The following is a 20,098-nucleotide window of genomic DNA, read 5'->3' as shown; positions in this document are numbered from 1 at the left end:
TTGATCGAGACAGGTCGAGTAATTCAAGAGTTATTAAGTCACAAACGCAGCCAATTTAATTTTTATGTATTTCTATATGTTTTCCCCTTTCCCTCCGCCTTCCCGTCAAAGTGAAATGATAAAAACCATCCCAGGCGGTAACCTGATCTGTCTGGTAAATTCGATCGAGATTGGTCTCTTGGTTCAACAGTTATTAAGTTTTATTTATTTTTATATATATCTCCCCCTCCACTTCATTATGTCGTCAAAGTGAAACTACAAAAGACATCCCAGGCTTGAACCTCATCTATATTGAAAATTTGATCGAGATCGGTCGGGTGGCTCAAGAGGCATGATGTCACAAACATTGTAGTTTTCATTTTTATATATACAGATTTTCAAAGCACGCGTTAGAATATTTTCTTATCATTATTTTAATGCAATTATGTGTTATTACAAAATATATACATATAGCAATATATAGAGCATTCTGCATCGAAGAAATCGTCGTGACGAGGTTTTATACTGACGACATTTCCTCCCAGGCAAGATTACTTCCCGTAGTCTTGTAGTTTATAAAAGGCGAGATTCTGTGTCCAGAGTTCAGGACCGCGAAGTTTTCGCAGGTGAGATTTTGGGACGCGAGGTTTTGGCAAGGCGAGGTTTCGACCTGGCGAGATTTTGGACCGCGAGGTTTTGAACAGGCGAGGTTTTGGCCTGGCGAGATTTCGGGTCGGCGAGATTTTGGGCCGAGAGGTTTTGTACTCAAACCCCATTGCGACCACTGGCATCACCTTCGAAGAAATTTCCATCAAATTAGCTCTCTGATTTACCTTATGGTTATGGGGATGATTGCTTTTACCCCTCCAAAGTATAAGGTTCCAACTGAATGGCGACTTTTTCGCTGCCGGCAATGCCTCCGTAACTTGTAGTAGGTTAATAAATTAAGAGTCAATTACTTTGCAACGATCTGGTATTGTAACGAGTGTTCCCATATATGATTTCCTTCCTTTATTTTAGGCTGACAGAACAGGAGTACTTGTGCATCGACTTCTGAGGAGGGACATGCATCCGGAAACAAAAGAAGAGGTAAGACAAACTTGTGTTAAGTTTTACGAAGATCGTTTTTAAAAAATACTACTTTACAATCTTGTTCAAAATTCAGCTTTAGTTCATGTTTAAAAAAGTTCAAAGAGTAATTTTTCTATGTAAGTATTTTCAAATGGGAATTTCATATAATACTTAGACCATATTACACTTTTATATTGCTGACTTATAAACAGTGCGGCAATTAGGAACAAAATTATTTTGTTGTTCTTGCGAAGTTAGTATTAGGAAGGAAGGTTTTCATAGTAGTGAATCTTGCTTGTGGCCTTCGAAATACATGGAGAAACTCTAGCTTGATCAGTCACCAGTTTAGTACATGATGGGTCTAAATACCTTGTCACTGTTTCAACAAGGGAACAACAGACAATCGAGTACTGTGCGCAGTTACGAATTTGTCTTTCTCGCTGTCTGTTTCCGAACGGAGATTTTCCTCATTCACACCAGGCAAATGGCGGAGTGGTACCTAAATTATAGGTCCCAAGCCGCTTCCTTCCTTCCCTTTCCCCGGATAGTGTGCTCGCCGAGGAACGTTATCCCTCAAACATGACGGGCTAAATGGCCTTAGATGCCGAAATCACAGAAATCTAAATCCTAAGTCCTAAAATCAACAGTCTAGGGAAAATTTGATAACAAAAGGGAAAATTTTGTCAGTGGAGGGAAAATTTTCTTAAGAAAATCTACGAATACTGGTGAGACTGTCGATATTGAATAAGGTTTCAGTGGAATATCTAGTTCCATTAGGACTATACTATCGTCTCTGAATTGTGGTTTAAATTTTTTATTTTAACGTTCTACATATATCCACTAAGGTTAACGGAGGCAATGATAATGAAATGGATGAAAATGCTGGAATGAAGAAAGTGGGAGGAAGCAGGATAACTCTGAAACACCAACGTACTACAAAATCCAATTGAGGAGAGGAGAGCTGAGATCTAACCAGGAATCCCTTGCACCAGAGTCACTGAGTCACAGCGGCTCTTACTATTTTATAGAAAGTACATGGATAATTTCTAAATACTCATCTAATTTTGTCATTTCAATTTTGTGTTTCAGCTTCAGCTTTTCGCATCGCAACTGCTTCACAAAAAGGCAGAATTTACAGCGTGTGGATTGTTTCCAATAAATCTCTCCCTGCTGCATTCAGTAAGTAAATTAAACATACTTGTCGGAATTGTTTAGAAAGGTCGTTAACTCTAAGAAAAGTACTAATTTTGTAGACTGTGCATCCATATTGCCGCAATATATTTGTTGTTCACAAAAAAATTAGAAGCTATTCTTTGTTAGCACGTCTAACATAATCATTCTATCACATACGTTGTCCGTCAGCCGTCAATCACATCAATGTCACGAAATTTAAAATTCTTTGTTGACCGCGCCAAAATATTCCTGTACAAAAATTTGCCAGTTCCAATGGAGTACATTCTGCAACTATATTTCCTTCCCTGGGGCTACAGCTATCGAGTCTAGGGTTACCGGACTTCCAAATTTAGCGGACAAGTCCGCATTTATAAAAATTATATGGATATCCATACTTCTTATTGAAAATTTATGTAACGTGGATATATTTTTTTTATCTACAAATAATATTCATATATTATTATACTGCAACATCAACTCGGGGCGGTTTGATTTGTTTCCAGGTGTGTGTTGTTTTTTTCACTGAAATTGGTTACACTGACAACGCTAGTACACAGTTGAGTAACGTAATGAGCAAGTGAGCTTCAGTATTAATGAATATGTGAGAACTGAATTATTATCATTTGTACACAGTACTATAATGCATTATTTCCATTTATTGTTTAAAAAATGCTAGTATAGTATTATTTTGTCACTTTTACTGGATAAATATAGTTGTGATGCTTTCTTAAGTCAGTAGTGTTTCTTGAATCCATTTCTTGTGCTTTTCACTGATAATAACCCTAATCTAGTCACAAAAGAGAACACAGGCGGAGCGCTATTTCTACACAAGATCGGCTTAAGGCAATTTGTCGCCTGCCTGTAAAACCATGATTTGCTGCCCCCTTTTCTCCAGAGAGAACAAATATTAAAACCCATGATTTTAAGTATGCTACCCCATGATGACCAACGACGGGGAAGAATACTCGCACTCAGAAAGGACTAAACACTATAAATACAATCTCGTTATGTCTGTTTTTTCTTTAAGTAATAATCTATTATGTTATTGAAAGATTAAGCAAACACACCTGAAGAGGAAATATAGTAATCCTTTCTATAGAATTCAATATCGAGCTTCAATCTCAATATATCAGTTTGCAATTCCAGTGCAACTAGCTGTTTTATCTTTGATTTTCCTTCTACATCCGTTAAAAGATTAAATCAAGAAAAAAATGTTTCTACCTTCGATGATACAGAACTTGTTTGTGACAAAGACAAGACTAGTTTTTATAACAAAACTGTGATAACTAACTAAATGGAACAGATGTTCGTCACTGTTCGAGAATTGAGTTCCTGAATTTGACAACAATCAAGCAATTCATGCTGGGATTTGTTTGACCATTTTCTTTATAGCCCAGTAAATAGGATTTTAAGTGAAAATAATTCATAATTAGCTTTAAATTTCAGGATTAGTTCCTCTTTACATGCAGAACAAATCCTGAAAAATCCCCTAATTTCCCATGTACGCTTCTATCCAAAATGGCGGATCAAAGATGGCCGCCAAGCACTTTTGTCTTGTTTGATATTTTTCCACATATCTAAATTGAAAATAAACATATTTCAATTATGAGAAACCCTGCGTACTCTACAAGAATTACTACTTCGATGTATACCATAAAATGACGAACAAAATACTTCCATGTGTGTATACATATTAATTTTATTGATGCCAAAAATCAAAACTTTTGTGCTCTAAAGTTTTAGTTGAACTTATAAGTTGGGTACATTTATAAATCGTGAAAAATGTCATTAAAGTGTTTCTTGTAGGGCTCTTTTTTAACGATTTGTACACGGAAAATATCGGCCAGTCCATCATCATCGTCGTCAAAACCATAAGGAGGAGGAGCTGAATTTTTACAGATCTCTCCTAAGCAAGACGTACACTGAGAAAAAAAAATGTAGGTGGCATACTTAAAAAGATAGGTTACATGCGTAATTCCTGTAGTTTTTGGACTTAACGTACACTAGACGTATAACTGAAAACGCATGTTTTATAATACTTTCTGTATAAGTGTTCCATCTATACGTACTTTCCGTATGAAACAATGTAGGCGGTCAGGATCTCACATACAAGTGGACGTATATAACATATAGCTGACGAAGGAAACATAAGTATATGCATGTGATATACGGAAAACTGTTAGATGTCAGACATCCTGCAATGGCATGATGTAAAATCTAAGGGCAGTGCCTATGTAGCATACGGATAACTTATGCTCCGTACTTATTTCTATAGTGAGCAAGAGGATACCGTATATTTGTACAATATACCGCTGTCCGGAGAACGGATTTTTCTCTGTGTACAAATCTTGGAACACTGCATGTCTGTTTTTTATCACCCTCACGTTTCGTCACAGTCTCTTCTTGCTGTTATTTTGCAGTTACAAGATATTAGTTTTAGAAGTTCTCCGTAAGTTCCGGGAAGCGTTGAAGGCACTAGGTCCAATCTACCTTCTTTCACGAATCATCCCCATTTAGTAGAGTACCCTTAGCGACTGCTGGACTTGAAGATAAACCCAAAGTGAATGTTGTGAAGCTGCTGCACTTATTGTTGGAAGAGTTGTTAAGTTAAATTTGGAAGGAAGAGTTTCGTTTACTTTCTTATTGCACCGGATGTATCGCAGGTCATCCAGAGAATTTGCTTTCCTCCAAAGAGATGTTTCTCCGGTATCAATTACCTTTTGGTGATCAAATTGAGAAATCTTGAACTGTGAAATCAAAGAACACAGTTTATTATTTTGCTTTATCAACTTGAAAGCTGTAGATTTCCTCTTTCTGTATATTGCAGACGTAGTGTCACATGCAAGCAGAGAAGAACGTTCTTCATCGGCCCCAGAGCTTCTTGTGTTTTGGTTATGTCGCAGCATTTTTCATCGTAGTTAGTTCATTGGGATAGTAAAAAGTACATTGATGTTCCTGGGATACCTCGTGAAATTAGAATTGAAAGCAGATCTGTATCAGTATCTATTATTGGAACTCACCTGGCACTGGTCTGACTTGTATTTACTGGAGTTGAGCAGATTAGTGTATCTGCGTCTCCATCCGTTTCCATAACAGTTATTTCTTCAGATTGGAAATACTTCATCATTTGAATTTTGACATAATCCCTCTTTTACTCTTCACACAAAGCGCAAGTATATCCATCAGAAAACATTGCCTCACATGGAGAAAAGCGTCTCTACACAAGTCTAACACATTTCAGGCACACAGACACAGACACACCAATCACTCACACACACACACACACACATATATATATATATATATATATATATATATATATATATATGAAGATCTGAAGTAAATTTCGATCTAAGTGCCATTTTCTGAAGTTTCAAATTATAACCGGAATGATGGTCAATGGGACAAGGCAGTTTAATTTATTTCAGTGCTTTGTATTTGCTCAGTCGCCTATGCGGTGGGAAGGAAAATAAAAAAATGGAATATTACCGTGTTTTTCCCTGATATAAAAATTCCCAGAAAGAAATTTATTTCCGTTTCTTTACTTCATTTTCCATATTATCAGAAAAATATGACTAATTACTTTATTTTTATTTATATCATTTACTTTTAGGTTTTAAATAATGAAATGAAATGAAATCTTTGAATTTTACGTCCCACGGGTATGCCGGTTAGGCTAAAGGAGACGGTGATGATGAGTAATGGATGAAAGGGTGGAATGAAGAAAGTGGGAGGAAACGGGAGAACCCCGAGAAAACCCACGCACACGATGTTTGTCCACCACAAAGTTCACTTGGCGGCGGCTGGGATCGAACCTGGGACACCAAGCACCAGAGGTGAACGCTCTACCACTGAGCCACCGCGGCCCCCGTTTTAAATAATTTAAAGGTTAAAAAAATGAAATTCGTTGACTGTACTTTATAACTAATAATATGATTTTTTAAAGTTCCATTCCCATTTGCACTAAAAAGTAGCAAAGTACTAATTTTTAAATGATGAAAATGAATCAGTTTGTAAAGTAATCTAGAACTGTAGAGGTAGAGGTGAAGTACTGTCAATACATAGTGATGAGCAAATTCCAAGGAAGATATTTTTCGGGAATATTCCCCAAAATGGGAATTTTCTGGGAATTTATGTACAATCACATACAAAATTGCATTCTATTACTACATTATGATTTCAAAGTTACATTCATTCTTTATCACAATATATTATTACTGTTGTCTCCAGTGGATTCCTTAAGATGTATATTTTAAACGATATTATGTTATTTTATTATATTTAGAGAGTACGCATAAGTGTATATTTACAATATGTTCTATATAAGTAAATATGTAAAAATGGTAATAAGTACACATACTTTTACACCGCTAAACAGTTTAAATTTATATGTAAGTGGATACTCTAAACTTGACTCTACTAGTGATATTATAAACATATTAAAGTTTTAAATGTTATAAACAAATTAGGTTCGGTAACTGCCAGAAGACACATGTCTCACCATTTTATCAACATTTCGGTAACTTATTTATGTTCACAATATTTGCGACATACTGACTTATCTTTATAATTATACACGTAACATTGCCACACACGACCTTTCTTCCTACCTATTTCTCGAAATTTCAATACGTTAATTCACATGGGAGAGAAGTCCGAGTACCTCTTCAGCAATTCGAGTCAGGGACAGGAGACAGATCGATGTCTATTACTAACGGTGCTTCAGGGTTTATTAATAGAACTTCATCTCTGTTTCTACGTAATTCTACATTACTTTACAAAATGGTTTCTTTTCATCATTTGTAAATTAGTACTTTGCTACTTTTTAGTGCAAATGGAAATGGAAATCATATTATTAATTATATAAAATGCATTCAACGAATTTTATTTTGTAACCTCCAAATTATTTAAAACTTAGAACTAAATCGTAATAAATTAAATAAAGTAATTACTCATATAGTTCTATAATTTGGAAGATAAAGTAAAGAAATTTAAATAAATTCATTCCCGGGAATTTATATGCCGGGAAAAAACCCGCTAATATTCCCATTTTTATTTTTCTTCCCACTGGGAATATTCCCACTGCCCATCACTATCAATACACCCTGAACCACCGTTAGTAATAGATGTCGGTCTGTCTACTGTCTCTGATCCGAAATTCGTTCTCTGAGAAAGAATCAGATATTGAATAAACATATTTCTGCATTCGTAAATACATATACTTTTAAAATGTAATGTTTACCTATCAAAATTAGGCTTGCATCTAAGGAGGTTTCATTAGTACCGGTGTTTCCGGACCTGTGTTAATGAGGATTTGTTTGCTTCCTTTTACGTGTGTATTCATGTACCAAGCTTTGTTGGCGAATTTTTGTAAATCCGTGTAAATTGTTTGAAATAGCCTATATTCTTAAATTAAAGATTTAATAGTACACAGTAACAAAAGCACAGTGTAACTAAAATCACCATGCTGCATAAATACCACTCCATACACTGGCAACCTTACGAAATTTTCGAGAGACTAATATGTTTTCTCTCAGTTACCAACCTAATTTGTTTATAACATTTAAAAATTTAAAATTGTTATAATGTAAGTAGTAGGGTCAAGTTTAGAAAATCTGCTTACATGGAAACTCTTTAGCGGTGTAAAGGTATGCGGACTTTCTATACCAAATGATTTTCTTACATATTTACTCGCATAAAACATATTGCAAGTAAACATACATTTATGCGTAGTTTCTAATAGCATAAAATAATAATAAAACAACATAATACCGTTCATAATATATATTTTAAAGAATCCTCTGGAGACAGCAGTAATAAGTATACTGGGACAAAAACGAATTTTATTTTGAAATCATAATATAGTAATAGAATGCAATTTTATTTGTGTTTGTACATAAGTTCCCGGAATATTTCCATTTTAGGGAATTTTGCCGAGAATATTTGCGAAAAATAGTTTCCTGGGAATTTACCCATCAGTGCACGTGATGTTGCATTTGTTTGTACCACTGTCGCAAATACGGGGGAGATGAGGCGGGCATGTCCCCCAGTCTTGGAACTGAGGACTGCTCTTTTCAATATTCTGATTTGAAATGTGTGTTTTGGGGGAAATGTGATGATTTGTGTCAGACTGTCACTTCATCTACATCGCCTGATTTATAATATACAACAGCTTCACCTCAGAACTCAGATTCATCTACCATAATATGAATCATATCCTCTTCCCGAGAATAAGCCTCAAATCTGCCCGCCTCCTAATGTTGAAAACAACTGTTTCCTTGATCCTCCACAGCATTGTTTTCAACTTCATTAATATTTTGAACATCGCTTGTAAAAGAAAAGAAAAGATTATAGGAACACAGACACGTAGCCAAGATTTCGTAATGGGAAGGGGGTCCGTGACGAAACACTGTGGTTATCACACCAGGGACTGGATCGTTCTGAACTATTTAACTGGCAATATACATTAGTTCGTTTAGCCAGGATTTCGTAATGGGGGAGATCGTGACATGAAATATTGTGGTTACACACCAGGGGCTCGATCAATCTAAACTATTTTACTGGCAACATACCCATATTGGTTTATTAAAACAATAAAATGAGGATATGTTAGTAAGTATTTTAATAAACTATAAAGAAATCTCCAGTGAAATAATATTTTAAAAACATTAAAAACTATATAGTCTTTCGAGGTCATTCGAACTCGGTTCGTCTTGTCTTCTTTCTTTTTTTTCTTATCTTCGTTTAATGCCGTCAAGGATAGCAGTGAGATCTCTTTGACAGTAAAGACATCCTATAAAATGGATTAGTGTTGCCGCGAAGTTGAAAATTTCTTTAACAAGTGTAACTGGAATCAATGGTGCCAGGCTCATATTATTGGTGAGTGTGGGTATTCCTTAAGTTCTAGCTGAGAGTCTATATGATCGAACTGTTTTATCGATTGTCATTTGTAGTCCATAGGATTAACATGGAGCTAGATGGAAGTCGGAATGCTCCGTTCCAATAATGTCTATTTTAAACTTGAAGCCCTTCCGTTTCCTCCACATAAAGCTCCTCATAACAAAGAGTAACCAAACGTTTGCTGTAGTTTTATATTTTTAACACTGATTCCTCTTTTTCTCGTTTGTTTTTGTTTCATCTTCCTTATTTTTTTTTCATTTACGGTTTCGAAGGGGGTTCCGGACCCACCCCTTGGCTACGTGCCTAAGGAACACATTTAATCAAGACTATTTCTTGAGGAAAGATATTGAAAGTCAGAGCTATCACGAAGTTTAAAAGTAGATGTTGCTTTCGTATGGACATAAGTGAGTTCCATTTAAGAGGGAGGGGTGCATCGTAGACTTCTGTCTCGGATGAACATAAGTGTTATTTCTAACAATTTTACTAAAGGGATCTGAGAAGAAAAGTGGTTAATTTTTAAAAATTAATTATGTTCCTGTGAGATGTCAAGAGTATTCTATGCAAGGATATAAAATAGAAGATCTGCTCATACAAGAAAATCGTGAAGTCATACATCACAGTTTCGCCACACCCGCTCCGCGCCACTAAGATCGGAATGTTTCGAGCCAACAATCATGGCGGAAACAAGAGTAGCGAAGCAGATGTGCTGGCTCAGACGATGCTCGGTTGTTTTTTTTTGTCTTCAATGAGTTCATAGGATGAAGACACGTATGGGTAGATCCTCTATTTTATAACAACCTTGGTTCTATGTTAAGAATACTTGTATTGATTGAGAATTTCATGATGCGCTAACACTGATGTTTAATTTCTTAATTCCAGGTGGTTGCTGCAGTAACAACTTACCTGGTAATTCTGATTCAGTTTCAATCTTCAAGTGGTGGTAACTCATCGCCTCCTCCGCTTATGAAATTTAGCACGACGCCTGGAGACAATAGCAGTACAGATTCTCCTCTTTCAGTCTTTACACCAAGTTAAGCCACTATTTCGTTGAATGTTCCCGTAGGCCGTAGCCCATCGCAACATCGTAGTTAAACGTAACTATGAATATCCGCCGAAACTAAACTAACCATCTAAAATTGCTATTCTGTTGTGAACGTTTGTAATATATGAAACATGAGTGAATTGTGCAGGAATTCGTGTTAATTTGTGTTAATTTTAATGAATATTAATTTCGATGAATTTGTAACGGCTATAATTAAGGGAAAGAAAAGGTGGAATACAAAATACGTCGTTAAAGATAGTCCGCAAATCAACTTTTGAAAAGAAAAATCTAAGATTAATGCGCAGTATTAATTTAAAAAGCAAACAATTTTTAATTTTTGTTGCTAGTAAATTTCTATTTCTGACACCTTAGGTCATATCGTCGTTACTTCAAGTAGTTACTGAATAAACAAATTGAAACTAGAATCTATCCTGGACTCAAACATAGCGATTAACTACCATAGCTGATTCCCAACGAATCAGATAGTTGACTATCAGCCGTTGTGACGTTGTAGTTCCTGGCGACCTAATAGTTTTTTTTTTGCGGATTACTTCGTATTTCAAATTTCGTACATATGTAGAATGATCTTTCTCTTTCATTTAATTTCAAGGGGTGTTTATATCTCGAGGTGCAGACGGTGATGATGGGAGATGAGTGAAATGGTCTAATGAAGAAAGTGGGAGGAAACGGGATAACCCCGAGAAAACTCACGAGCACTGCGTTTGTCCACCACAAAATTCACACGGCGCGAGCTAGGATCGAACCAGGGACCGCAGGCACCGGAGGTGAACGCTCTACCACTGAGCCACCGCGCTTCCGTACTACGAAGATGATAAACATATGGTACATCCAGTCCTATTTAATTTTCGTAAAATGAAATATTATTGCATAGATGTAAGAAAGTCTTTACATGTAGCATTTTAACCATTTCATATATTTTTATGTTACTTGTATAAAAACTGAGATTAGTATTTTTCAGAATATTGAATTTTTTTTAAAAAAAAATGTGTAGTCCTTGATATTCAGATAATACAATATTTAACTCGTCAAATTAATAAACCATTAAAATATGTTTGATATACTCAAATGATAGTTTGTAAGTATTCATTCGTATTTACTTTATATGTCATTTTGGGTATTTAACTTAGAAATGAAGTATATTTATATTCTATGTTTATTATCGTAAGTAATGTTTCCGGAACGCAAGAAGCTGATAACATTAGATAAGAAAATTGCATATTTAATTTACTGAACATCTATTTTGACACATTTGTTTTATTATTTGTGTTTTGAAAATAGTTTTGTGTGATTCCATTATGTATGAAAACAAATAAGAAATAATATGTATATTAGTATCCATAAGTGTATGAATAATTTTACTGCAAGTATAACGATCAAAGTGTGCAGATAGTTAAATATTTAAAACATTTAACTGAAGAACTATAAAAGTTGAGTTGATTTTGAGTTTAACGTCCTTTTCAGCAGCGAGGCTGTATGAGACGGGACCTACTGATTAACGTGGAATTCGAATCACATAAACTCCCGCCGGGAATAGAATCCGGATCTACCACGCTTAGCCACGAATGAGCCTCAACTATAAAAGTTGTATAGATATTCTTACATGCCCGTCGCGAAACCCTGCCCGTATCTCTATAACGGTTCCGTGATACAAAGAATTATTTGTGCCACTCAAATTGGGAGTTTTTGGAATTGCAGTTTCAGAGTTCTTGATTGTTGTTCAAACTTTTTCAAAGAAACACCCTGTTCGACCATAATGTATAACGATACAGAGTCGCAATATGTGTATTTTTGGTTAAAGGAACACTACACCATTGTTACATTACTTGCTCCAGACATGGTTTGGAATAGTTCAGCAAGCTGATAAGAAAAGCCTGTGCTTTTTATATTGAGTTTGTGATGGTTCGTCGTTGTTTTAACACTTACTTCACATTCGAATCACGCATTGCCTCTTGGTTAGAAATTCCAGAAACTTTGCGGTTCTTCGGAAAGTTCAGTCAGTTTTCCCAAGGTGAATGTACGGATTTCTTACGCAGAAACAATGTTTTGGTGAAAAATAAAAGAAGTATAATACTAACCAAAACTAGTGAAATATAGTAATGAGCATATAGTCGCATACATACACCAATAATAGTGTAATATATTTTTCTAAAGAAAGCTAACGGTGCTTTTCCTTTCCGACCCACACTTGGCTGTTTGCAGGGATACGCACACACAATAATATTTGATTTTACATATGAGAAATTGGAAGCAGAGAAAATAAATCAACGTTAGCGTACTCACGGAGCAACGCACTACACTATATCAATATAGTTATAAAACAATTTTTATTGTGTATGTATATGTAATGAAACAAATCGCAATACTCATCAGTGGACAATAATTCAGCAAGAAGGACTCATTAATATACATAATGAGCTAATTATTACTACAAAAGTATGATATTGTCATATTTACTAACTTTATTAGCGTCTCAAATCTCGTCATCTTCATGTCGTGTTATTATGGGGCAATTGCAAAACGACGATGTTTTTAGCAAGATACAACATGTAAAATCGAAAATAATAATCTCACGTAATATTTCAATTTTGTCTAATTTCCATGCGATAAAAAGTTTTAGAAAGTATTAGATTCGCCAATAAAAGAAGTTATTAGAAAAAATCTTAGAGTAAAATTTAAATAATCTTTTATTTCTGTGTGTGTACAAAATAATATTTACATGTGTATGCTAGTATAAAATCTTGTTGCTGGATGTTATGGCGCCAAGGTAAAGAATGACTTACGTGACATTCCAGTTCGATGTCCTGTTGGAGTATTGATACTATTATTCATGTATCATTTTATTTGCTAGTAAACACTCGAACACACGAAATTGGACGTCGATATCCTCTGCTTAGTATCTACGTATATAAGTGACATCAGCAGTGGAGACTTATTTAAGGAAAGAACATAGGTTTTCTTAGGTCTATTTATTTGTGCGAATGGGTGTATTGAGACAAAGCTAAAATATTCACTTTGGGTTAACATTCGAGACGATTTTTATTACTGTCCGTATCAGTCAGTTCCAATCCCTGTCCAGATACAAAATTTTGCGTTCCGAAGCTGGGCTCGGAAGCAAAGCACGGCTTTGAACGCAGGTACCCTAAAGGAACAGATTGAAACCGGAAGTTCTACAGATTTCTATACCTTCCTGTTTCTTTATCAATACAACTCTTCCTATGATACTGAATCCATACAAAGAAACTGTTTCTAGCTATCTGCCGTTGTCTCTCTTGATGTCGATGAGTGTAGAGACTAAAGGAAAAACATTTCACGCTCAGCTTGAATAGAGGGATGAGAACAAGTTCTATACTTGGGAGGGTCAATTCTTTTCAAGTAGTAGTTTTTCGCTATATTTTACAGATATTTTCTACGATCGTCAACGTTGAAAACGATAATAGTTGACTTCCTCCATTTTTGTGACAAATAGAGGTCTAAGAGAGGAGATTGATCGGCTTTTGAGACAGTGAGTACATATTTAAATTATGTTAATTGATATATCTTGCAGATATTCATATGGTATGTGTCGACAAATAAAGCAGTAAGACGGACGGATATACATTTCTGTAAGTCTTGCCATCTTTAGGCATAGTTCGGAAGCCTAAATCTGCAAGTATTGACCTACTCTTATACATAATTTTAATTCGAATAAATTTGATAGCACATAGAAGGTAACGAATGCTGTATAACATATACTAAATACTTCATTGTATTACTGTTATTAATATTATTATTATTTTACCCTTGTCTTAAATGTTTAGTGAAGTATCAATATAATTAACATAAATACTCCACGTTAGCACAAAATAATTTAATCATAATAGATACGGAATTTTTCCTTACACCATTGACCCACAATTTACTTTTTTTCATGACCCCTCCAATTCACACAATGGATTTCTAAATAAGCGTCCCCAAGAAACAGTCGTCGAAAACATAATCACTTATCGAGTAGCTCTACAAGAAGGAAACAGGCACAAAGGGACTTGCGTAAATCATTGAGTAGCAACTTCCAATGCTACTGTGAGAAATTGAGTTGCAGATTTCGAATAGTATCAGACCTCTATTGGTGATAAATTTCGTTCCTGTTCATTTTCAGCAACCTTACACCTGAAAACATTTCTGTCGTCTACGAAATTGTATTACAGGATTGAAAATATTTGCTATATTAAAGAAACAAGTGATATTTCGTATAACAAGTTACGACACCCTCTGAGAAAGTGGTTTGCACATAGGTCTGTGGCAGAGAATGAGGAAACTGTATGCCAGACAGGTTTCCAAATGTTTGAATGTTGAATATAGTCCAGGGCGAATTGAGTGTTGTTTAGAGGTGTACTTCTCACTCCCCTCGACCAGAACTAAGACATACCAAGCAGCTACAATGCACGCTGATTCATTTTGATTTCTCTCCAAACAAATTCATTCTGGAAGAAATCATATCATTTGAAACCTAGCATAATTTTTCTTTATAATAAGAATAAAAACAGGTCTTAGAAAAGATTCCGAATATGACTTATATCCCCAAATTTGAATCTGAGATATAAGTTTGGAAAGCAACGCAAACACACATTATCCTTAATATCAAAATACTGCCATTCAAGGTAAGGTGCGGTTTTCTGGAATTCTGAGGATATTTTTATGACGAAGTATCTGACAAAGGGAGACACGATGGCTGGAATATACTGTTGCGAACTAATAAGACGTTTACATGAAAAACAAAACATGAGATGACTGTGGAGAAACTTTCTGAAATCGTTGTGTAGCACCAAGACAATATATCATTCATAGGTGTAACAGCACGTTACGAAGGAACAAAATCATGTCTCACCAAATTTAATACCCTTAAAACTTTCTTGTTCCTTAGCTTGATACCAGAAATCAATTAGATTCTAGTAGTAATGAAGGAGTTATTTGGATGAAAGTGATTTCGTGACCACTAGGACTCTCACTCTTTTACAGATATATGAAAATGTTATGGATCTATGTCAGAAGTGAATTCCATTAAGTAGGGATTACAGTGGCACACACAAAAAAGGTTTCAATCCTGTGCGTCTATTTTTGGTTAGGGAAGAAAATTGTGAATAACTCCCGTGAAATACGTAAAATTAAAAAGAAACTAGGCAGCAAAGTAGGAGAAAAGCTAGAATAAGAGAAAATACTCAGTGGGATTCAATCCAAGTTCAAAATCATCGAATCATCACAGAAACAACACGTACGCCTATTGAAATACATGAAATGAAGTCCTTGTTTCACGCCGGCTTGGCTAAAGGAGACGAAGATGATGAGAAATTATTGAAATGGTGGAATAAAGAATGCGTGTGGAAATGAGAACACGGAGAAACTCACGCACAGGGTGTCTATCCACCACAAAGCTCAGCCTCTTAGAATAAGTGTAAATCATTCTTCAGTTATATTAATCTATTAATATATTCTTAGAAATCTCCATTGTTTCTTAAGGTTAATTTTCTAAAAACATGTGTATTTTTTTTTTCAATTAGCGGGTACTATTTTGCTTTAGAAGTATCATCACGCTAAGTACAAAAGTGAAGCTGAGTTTATCAAAGATCGAGCTGAGTTCGGAAATCTCATTATTTTTTTTTCCTATTACTTTGAATGTGCTACCTACCGTTTCCCTTGGGTGCTGGCTCCCGAAGAACTCCCTAAGAAAACAGCTGATAACAATTCTGGTCCAGGCTCATACTCTGTTCAGGCGCTGATTGATAATATTGAAATATAACAAGTGATTTGACATGAGCCACGTTGGTGCTTTTGAGACTCAGGTTGTATTATACTTACTTTTGCGTATGCACACGCATACATATACGTAACTGGCAAGCCGACTGTCCGCAGGGATTCACACACACATGAATGAAGATAATAATATTTCTTTAGGTGAATTCTTATTTATTAAATATAAATATACGTGGGTACGAAGCGGAATAAGAAATATATATTAACAACACACAAAATTTTCACTTTACAGAGCTAAATGCTCAAACAGAAGAAATTGCACTGAGGCAATCGAATAAACGAAATGAAGAATAAAACACTTAATACTGCATGATAAATGTAGATATGCGCACACTATATACGAACACTAGAAACATAGCCCTTGTTTTAGATATCACTTGCACTATACATTTACTATTCGCACTGAGGTGAGACTTTCACTGCGTAATAATGACAAGGGGAATGGGGAAGTACGGGAAAAACACTGATTGATAAAGTATCTTGACTCCAAAGGAATGCTACATACCCAGAAGGTGTTCGTTTACTATTTAGCTCCACACACAAGTAAGATACCTCTTACATATTTAAGTATTCTTCATGCTTCTTTATATTAATAGAGCGACACAATGTTCTTTCTCACTCTTCCTACGTCGACTTTTTGCTAACTCCCCGCTTTTACTGACGCTTGGGAACAACCCGTTCGCTAGACTTAGGGTTGACAATGCATTATACCAAATAATAAAGAAATGCTAAAGTTTTCTGCATTCATACACAATACCAATAGGTCGATGTTATAATGGAGAACACTTGCAACATTTGATTTGGTCCCGTGAGAGTGAAGCTTGGAAATAATACTTAAGAAAAGTGTTGCAGTCTGAACTAGTAGATTCTTTCCATGGTTATTGGATTTTTATACATTACTGTTATACGTAAAACAGTTCAGTGGAAAGGAGCGAACGATGGTAATTGTGTGTATGAGTCATTTCACCTACGACTCCTGCAAGACATGAACACTGTTCTACATAGGAAGGATAACGTAATATGAGTGCGTGAGAACACGACAGACACAATATCGTTTACACACAATATCAACTTCGTGTCCAAAAATATTTCCAATCTTAATAAATGTTGTTATGAAAAAAGTATATGCGGAACAGTCATGGTAACGAAGACTATAAGTTGGAAACTATTTTTAGGGAAAGAAAAAACAAGTTTGCTGCTACGAAGCACTTTGACTAGACGATGAGCGTTGCATTGAAAAACAAGTTCTTTGTTCCATCGTGAGAAACGATAAGAGCGACTGAAGAACACCTGCAGACAAAGAAAGAGTTGAAGTTCTCACCAAAAGAGAAATAGCTTTTCTTTTCTATGAGTAAAATAATAATTTCGTTGCATGGACAAAAGTTAAAAAGAAATACACTCTTCGTCCAAAAACTTAGTTTTGTGGCCGGGCTGACGGTCACAAATGTGTTGTTGCCAAACTAGCAGTTTCTAACGGACTTGGAAAAATCATACACATAAATATATTTCGAACTGTACATACAATAGACTACTAAAATTTTATCTAATAAACTTCAAATCAATCAGTCTCTAATTGTAAATATTCTAAAACTTTCTTGTATAACATATCCATGAACAGGAGATATGGAAAGCAAGTGATGCTAACTGATAATGTAGCCCAATCACAAAACGTTTTAACTGCTGTGAAGTCAATATGTGAACGTGTGTGTCATTCTTAACAGTTCCTCTCTACAACATAAGATATTGAAAACCACTTTTAAATGCATAGGGCATTATATTCACAGATTTGGCTTTTAGAAAAGATCAGTCTGATACCTCAAGGCAGAATATTAAGACATTCTGTATAAACGTGATTGAATAGGAGAGAGATGACTGGCTACGTATCTTTGAACAAAATTCTGTATTTGAATAAGAGGTATCTCAATTTATTACGAATATTTTATTTACATACACATAAGAAAATAATCTTGAAACTGTGGTGCAGCGAACTACTTACCACGTTCAAAACATCATTATTCTTATCTGCATGACCTAATATGATTCTTTAATGTGCTACTATATTTGAACGATTTATAATATTTCTCACAAATATAGGACCTCTCATTCGTATGAGTCAATAAATGTGTATTCAAAGATGCTTTTTGAACGAATGATTTACTACATACTTTACAAGGATAAGGTTTGAAATCTGCATGCATTAGTGAATATAATTTCAATGTATTTTCACAAGTAAAACTTTTACCACATTTCTCACACAAAAAATACCTTTCACCTGAATGAACTAGGAAGTGTTCTTTTAAGTGTGCTTCCTAGTAAACGATTTACCGCACTCAGCACAAGAATATGGTTTAGCATCCAAATGTACAACTAAATGATTATCTAATGTACTTTTCTTCGAAAACAATTTACCACATTTATCACACTTGTGTGGTTTGTAGTTCCCGTGATTTCTACCAAACAAGAAATGCGTTCTCAGTGAACCTTTGTCAGAAAATTTTATACCGCAATCATTGCAAGCAAATGTGGAACATTCTTCACTTTTTAACATTTGTGAATGTCTTGATAAATGTCTTCTCAAGGCAACCTTATCTGCAAACACATTTCCACATATTTCACACGAGTAAGATTTCACTTTCAATTGCTGTAACAAATCTACTGTAAGCTGCGCTGAATGTGTTGACAAATGCCGTTCATAGATAATCTTAGTTGAAAACGATTTTCCACATACTTCACAACAATAAGATTTTATTTTCGAATGACTTAGCAGATGCATTTTAAGGTAAGACAGACAACCAACAAAATAGCCACATTCCTCACAAGAGTAGATTTTACCAATCCCATGAATTGTTTTGTGCCTTTGTAAATACCTATTCTGTGTAAACCATTTTCCACATTCTTCACAACAATATATTTTTTCATTAGTATGAGTTGTTGAATGTCTATTTAAGCCGTTTCTCGATTTAAATGATAATCCACATTGTTCACAAGAATATGGCTTTTCAACTGAATGTGTTGATATGTTACTTTTCCGGATAGATTTGCATTTACTTGGTCTTAGGAGTTCGTTGTCTTCGTTAGCCGAGAGAAGTCCTGTCGGTTTTAATTTAGCTTCAAACGACGAATCGCAAGAGCGAGACGGTGAAACTACGTAATGTGAAAAATGCTTTACTAACAGCGAATTATTAAACAACTCACCAAATTCCATAGATGCAATTGATTTAGTATTTGGAATAGTTGACAACTCGTTTACTATTTTAGTATTTTCAGCTAAAGACTCGTGTTGTTGATCGTCAACTTTTTCAATTGTACTCAACGGCGTATGTCCTTTCCCGTCAGAGTATTTACTACAAAAAAGACCAAGAAAAAAAACTTAACAAGGTACATATATTATCTGCAAACACCCTGATAAATATTACACCAGTAGATAAAAAATACGCCGCAAATGTACGATGCAAATATCGACATGAGGAAATAGTTTACTAGGAGATTAGTGATGCTTCCAACCCGACATAAAGTTATATTTCATCAAATACTACACTACGTCAGGTTATTAGACATGTTTGATCTACATATTAAAATAAAACACTATACACATCTACTATTGAGTGTATTATTACGAACTTAAGACCCTATGATGTTACAAAAATTAATTTTGGAATGCTATACTACAGTAACACTGCAAGTGAGAAGAATTGAGCAATGTACACTTCTCTAAAGCATAACTGCACGTGTAGATTTTTTAGTCTCTTAAGTTTACCAGTTTGGGAACTATGCATTCCAAGCAACAGGGGGGAAGTAACGAAAAAAAAAAAAAAATAACGAGACTTCCGAACACAGTTCACTGTTTGAGATATTCACCTTTTCTTTTGTTACTTAACGTAATTAAACTTTTAGAATAAAATATTACCTTGGGATATGCAGAAAATTTTGTTTAAATAATACGTACGATTTTCTACTCAACGGAGGAAAAAGCATTAAGAAGGATTGATAAGGAGTTCGTTATTTATGAATATAACTGGAAGTAAGCCTTCCAGTTGTCTCTGTAGCCATGCATTTTAAGTGGTTTGCTGTTATTTGAAGTAATACTTTTTTAAAAAGGATCGAATCCAACTGGGTAACTTTTCT

General features: G+C 35.0%; 2 protein-coding genes across 4 annotated transcripts in view; one reads left to right on the top strand and one right to left on the bottom strand.

Moving 5' to 3' along the window:
- The first annotated feature begins 1,009 nt into the window (after positions 1 to 1,009).
- On the top strand, positions 1,010 to 10,978 carry LOC145683562 (putative gustatory receptor 28b). The gene is made up of 3 exons (XM_081754911.1): positions 1,010 to 1,068; positions 2,140 to 2,229; positions 10,003 to 10,978. The coding sequence occupies exons 1-3, from the start codon at positions 1,045 to 1,047 to the stop codon at positions 10,156 to 10,158; spliced, it is 270 nt and encodes an 89-aa protein (XP_081611037.1). The 5' UTR covers positions 1,010 to 1,044; the 3' UTR covers positions 10,159 to 10,978.
- Positions 10,979 to 18,108: 7,130 nt separating this feature from the next.
- The window catches only part of LOC145684403 (uncharacterized), a 29,868-nt gene continuing 27,878 nt past the window's right edge, over positions 18,109 to 20,098 (bottom strand). For all 3 annotated transcript variants that reach the window (XM_081756699.1, XM_081756700.1, XM_081756702.1), the window contains one exon: positions 18,109 to 19,317. In XM_081756699.1, coding sequence (XP_081612825.1) covers positions 18,270 to 19,317 — 1,048 coding nt within the window. In that variant the 3' untranslated portion in view covers positions 18,109 to 18,269. The remainder of the gene's footprint in view (positions 19,318 to 20,098) is intronic.

The sequence above is a fragment of the Thermobia domestica genome, chromosome 4 (assembly GCF_964235325.1).
Source record: "Thermobia domestica chromosome 4, izTheDome1.hap1.1, whole genome shotgun sequence".
Lineage (NCBI taxonomy): Eukaryota > Metazoa > Arthropoda > Insecta > Zygentoma > Lepismatidae > Thermobia > Thermobia domestica.
Note: the sequence above shows the minus strand (reverse complement) of the source record. Positions and strands in the feature narration are given on the sequence as shown.

Coding starts and splice junctions, on each gene's coding strand:
- LOC145683562 (XM_081754911.1), top strand. CDS start 1,045: ATGCATCCGGAAACAAAAGAAGAG. Junction 1,069..2,139: donor ATCCGGAAACAAAAGAAGAG/GTAAGACAAACT, acceptor TTTGTGTTTCAG/CTTCAGCTTTTCGCATCGCA. Junction 2,230..10,002: donor ATCTCTCCCTGCTGCATTCA/GTAAGTAAATTA, acceptor TCTTAATTCCAG/GTGGTTGCTGCAGTAACAAC.